Source organism: Maylandia zebra, linkage group LG16 (assembly GCF_041146795.1).
Source record: "Maylandia zebra isolate NMK-2024a linkage group LG16, Mzebra_GT3a, whole genome shotgun sequence".
Lineage (NCBI taxonomy): Eukaryota > Metazoa > Chordata > Actinopteri > Cichliformes > Cichlidae > Maylandia > Maylandia zebra.
The window spans coordinates 7100543-7105235 of record NC_135182.1 but is presented as its reverse complement, the minus strand read 5'-3'; the positions used below and the strand labels follow the sequence as shown (position 1 = coordinate 7105235).

The 4693-nt window shown below is 37.4% G+C and overlaps 1 protein-coding gene across 1 annotated transcript; it reads right to left on the bottom strand.

Moving 5' to 3' along the window:
* Positions 1-2346: 2346 nt before the first annotated feature.
* Positions 2347-3279, bottom strand: LOC101488094 (olfactory receptor 13C2-like). Its single transcript, XM_004572007.3, has one exon. The coding sequence runs from the start codon at positions 3277-3279 to the stop codon at positions 2347-2349; it is 933 nt and encodes a 310-aa protein (XP_004572064.3).
* Positions 3280-4693: the final 1414 nt, after the last annotated feature.

The window sequence follows — 4693 nt, the reverse complement described above, 5'->3', positions numbered from 1 at the left end:
TAATTAATTAAATGTGTCAATAATTAATTAAAATGTGAAATACATAAATAATTAATTAAATGTGTCAATAATTAATTAATTAAATGTGTCAATAATTAATTAAAATGTGAAATACATAAATAATTAATTAAATGTGTCAATAATTAATTAATTACATGTGTCATAACTATTTATTTAATTAATTAATTCCAATTTTAATTAATTATTGCCACATTTAATTAATTATTTAATGGTGTATTTAATTAATTCATTATGGCAGTCCTGGCGTTCCATACACTTCAACTGTGAGAGACAGAATGTGAAAAAAAAAAATCCATGAATCCACATGGTAGGATTTGTAAAGAATTTATTCGTAAATCAGGGTGGAAAATAAGTATTTGGTCAATAACAAAAACACAACTCAATACTTTGTAACATAACCTTTGTTGGCAATAACAGAGGTCAAACGTTTACTATAGGTCTTTACCAGGTTTGCACACACAGTAGCTGGTATTTTGGCCCATTCCTCCATGCAGATCTTCTCGAGAGCAGTGATGTTTTGGGGCTGTCGCCGAGCAACACGGACTTTCAACTCCCGCCACAGATCTTCTATGGGGTTGAGGTCTGGAGACTGGCTAGGCCACTCCAGGACTTTCAAATGCTTCTTACGGAGCCACTCCTTTGTTGCCCGGGCGGTGTGTTTTGGATCATTGTCATGTTGGAAGACCCAGCCTCGTTTCATCTTCAAAGTTCTCACTGATGGAAGGAGGTTTTGGCTCAAAATCTCACGATACATGGCCCCATTCATGACATTCTCCCAATCCTCTGCTGTATCATCCATGTGCTCTCTGGCAAACTTCAGACGGGCCTGGACATGCACTGGCTTCAGCAGCGGAACACGTCTGGCACTGCAGGATTTGATTCCCTGCCGTTGTAGTGTGTTACTGATGGTGACCTTTGTTACTTTGGTCCCAGCTCTCTGCAGGTCATTCACCAGGTCCCCCCGTGTGGTTCTGGGATCTTTGCTCACCGTTCTCATGATCATTTTGACCCCACGGGATGAGATCTTGCGTGGAGCCCCAGATCGAGGGAGATTATCAGTGGTCTTGTATGTCTTCCATTTTCTGATGATTGCTCCCACAGTTGATTTTTTTCACACCAAGCTGCTTGCCTATTGTAGATTCACTCTTCCCAGTCTGGTGCAGGTCTACAATACTTTTCCTGGTGTCCTTCGAAAGCTCTTTGGTCTTGGCCATGGCGGAGTTTGGAGTCTGACTGTTTGAGGCTGTGGACAGGTGTCTTTTATACAGATGATGAGTTCAAACAGGTGCCATTCATACAGGTAACGAGTGGGGGACAGAAAAGCTTCTTACAGAAGACGTTACAGGTCTGTGAGAGCCAGAGATTTTCCTTGTTTGAGGTGGCCAAATACTTATTTTCCACCCTAATTTACGAATAAATTCTTTACAAATCCTACCATGTGGATTCATGGATTTTTTTTTCACATTCTGTCTCTCACAGTTGAAGTGTACCTCTGGTGCAAATTACTGACCTCTGTCATCATTTTAAGTGGGGGAACTTGCACAATCGGTGGCTGACTAAATACTTTTTTGCCCCACTGTACATCTGTTTGGTTAATAACTCACACTGACCAATAAAATGTGACAAGTGGTGAAGATGCAGGTCCTTGGGCAACAGTTACAAAGTGTTACCACTTATTCCTTTAGTGGAGAATCTATGTTTCACTATGTTCCACTAGCATATCCTAAATAATATTTAGCAATAATGTAAAAATGAAGAAATACAAAAGTTTAAAAACATTAATCTGAAAATAGACTTAATTACCTATCATTTTACCTATGGCAGAATGGATATGTTTATGTTAAGACAACTGCATACATTTTTCATTAATTGCTTCCCAAAAGCTCCTAGGTTGTAACTTACCAAAACTCTGCAGCTCTGAAACTGTAGGTATTACGTTAAGATGAGCATTGTACTGAGTACAGCAACATACAACTTGAAAAAACTAAAAAAGAATTGTGTGAAATGAATTAAAACTAATGTCATTTATTTTGCTCATATACGTTTTCTTTAAAAAGATTGATTACTCTGTTAGACTTGTAATTATGAGAAACTAAAGAAAAACTTGTTGAGGAATAGTATATTTACAAAATAAACTTAGAACATGTTTGTCCTATTATCAGTATGGACTTAATACACCAACAGTAAATCATAGCAATAATTTATGAATAATTAAATAAGTAAAAATGACATTTTTATGTTTTACTTTTTGATTATGTTAAAAAGTGTTTTCAGTAATTTCAGCAAACTGATTACATAACAATTAAGGCACATTAGCATTGATAGTTAATACACGATGATTCTGGCATGACAAAAGAATCTTTTTAGCTGTTTAGAAATTTCCTTCATTTTGAGCCCATAAATGAATGGATTAAACAATGGATGATAGAGCACTATTTGTAATGTCATTAGTAATCGTGCAGCTTTTGGAAAATCTGATTCCACTCGAGCTATGCTTACATCATAGATACTTAAACAGGAAATACTGATTAAAACTAACAGATGGGGTAAACAGGTCTCTGCAGCTTTCTTCCTAATTTCTTTGCAACTTTGATATGAGATGATAAAAATGTTCGTATAAGTGAAAACTATGAAGAGCACAGGAAGTATTATAAGATCTATTAAAGCAACCACTCCAAATACAATAATTAATCTTGACTTTACACACAGAAGAGTGTAAACTGCATTATTACAAAATATTCCCTTTAAATTAAAGTTACACAATGTTGCTTCAGCACTCCCTATTGCTTGGATTGCAATATGAACAGCAGGTATAAGCCAAGATACGACCAGGAAAATGATCACAGTGGTTTTGTTCATGATAGTTGGATATTCAAGAGGTTTACAAATAGCCACATATCTGTCATAGGCCATGGCTGCCAAGAGAAAGAACTCTGAACTGCCTAAAGTGTAAAATATAAAAAACTGAAAGAGACAGGCTGAATATGTTATGACTTGTTTTTCAGATAAAAAGTCAATCAGAAGTTTTGGGTAAATAGTTGTGCTGTAAAGGAGACAGTTCAGCAGCAAAGCTGCAATGAAAATGTACATAGGCTCATGAAGGTTTTTATGAATCCAGATCACATACACGATGGTAGAATTACTGCATATTATTATAATGTATAATGTAAAGATAATACAAAAATAAACATATCTGTACTTGTTAACCTCAATGTATCCATCTAGAGTTACATATGTGGTATTTAACTCCTCATCCATGAATTAAAAAAAATGCTACAAAATAAATATATAGCAGCATAAAGATATCAGAACTTCAAATACAAGTACACTCATCAATCAAATGCTTATAGTGAATCATATGTATGTGGACTGAAGAAGAGTTTTATTGGTTTGCTTCAACCTTGAGGGAGCTGAACTGTGAAAGTCAGTTACATCATTGTTCAGCCTCTTTTACTTGAGGCTTTAGTAGTTAGAGCTAATGGATCATAAGTTGCAGCTAACAATGACAATGATCAGCCAACTTCTATTAATCTAGTATAGAATTTTAATAATGTAGCAAGATTTTATTGTTGAGTGTATCCTGGCTTTTTTGCGCTCGGGTCCATATCTTATTTCATAAGGAGTTTTTATTTGGTTTCCAGTTTAGGTGGTGTGGTTTTATGCCTTGTGTACATTTTCAGTGAAAAAAAAACTTGGATAACTACCATACTAAATAATAATAATAATAAAAATAATAATTAAAAAAAACTTTAACAAAAACAAGGACATCAAGCTTGTGCATTACGAATGTCTTTTCATACATTATTTTATTTATAGCCTATAAATAAAGCCTATATATAGCATACATGGAAAAAATTCCCCCGCTGACCCCTGCGGGCGGTCTATCCTTCAAGCTCCGGTCCTCTACCAGAGGCTTTGGAGTTTGAGGGTCCTGCACAGTATCTTAGCTGTTCCTAGGACTGCGCTCTTCTGGACAGAGATCTCCAATGTTGTTCCTGGGATCTGGTGGACCCACTCGCCTAGTTTGGGAGTCACCGCACCTAGTGCTCCGATTACCACTGGGACCACTGTTACCTTCACCCTTCACATTTTCTCAAGCTCTTCTCTGAGCCCTTGGTATTTCTCGAGCTTCTCGTGTTCCTTCTTTCTGATGTTGCTGTCATTGGGAACCGCTACCTCTATCAGAATCAGAATCAGAATACTTTATTAATCCCGAAGGAAATTAGGAATTATCACTATGGCCGTCTCCTTCTGTTTGTCTACCACCACTATGTCCGGTTGGTTAGCCACCACCATTTTGTCCATCTGCATCTGCATCTAAGTCCCACAGGAACTTAGCTCGGTCATTCTCCACCACCCTTGTGGGCGTCTCCCATTTTGACCTCAGGACTTTAACGCCATATTTGGCACAGATGTTTGTGTATACCATGCCAACCACTTGGTTATGGTGTTCCATGTATACCCTGCGTGCTAGCATCTTGCATCCTGCTGTTATGTGATGGATTGTCTCTGGAGCATCTTTACACAGCCTGCACATGGGGTCTTGCCTGGTGTGATAGACCCCAGCCTCTATCAGTCTTGTGCTCAGAGCTTGTTCCTGTGCTGCCATAATTAGTGCCTCTGTGCTGTCTTTTAGTCCAGCTTTGTCCAGCAACTGGTAGGATTTCTGGAT

What these genes read in the sequence shown, in the direction of transcription:
- LOC101488094 (XM_004572007.3), bottom strand. Translation starts at nt 3,279, where the DNA reads ATGGATGAGGAGTTAAATACCACATATGTAACTCTAGATGGATACATT.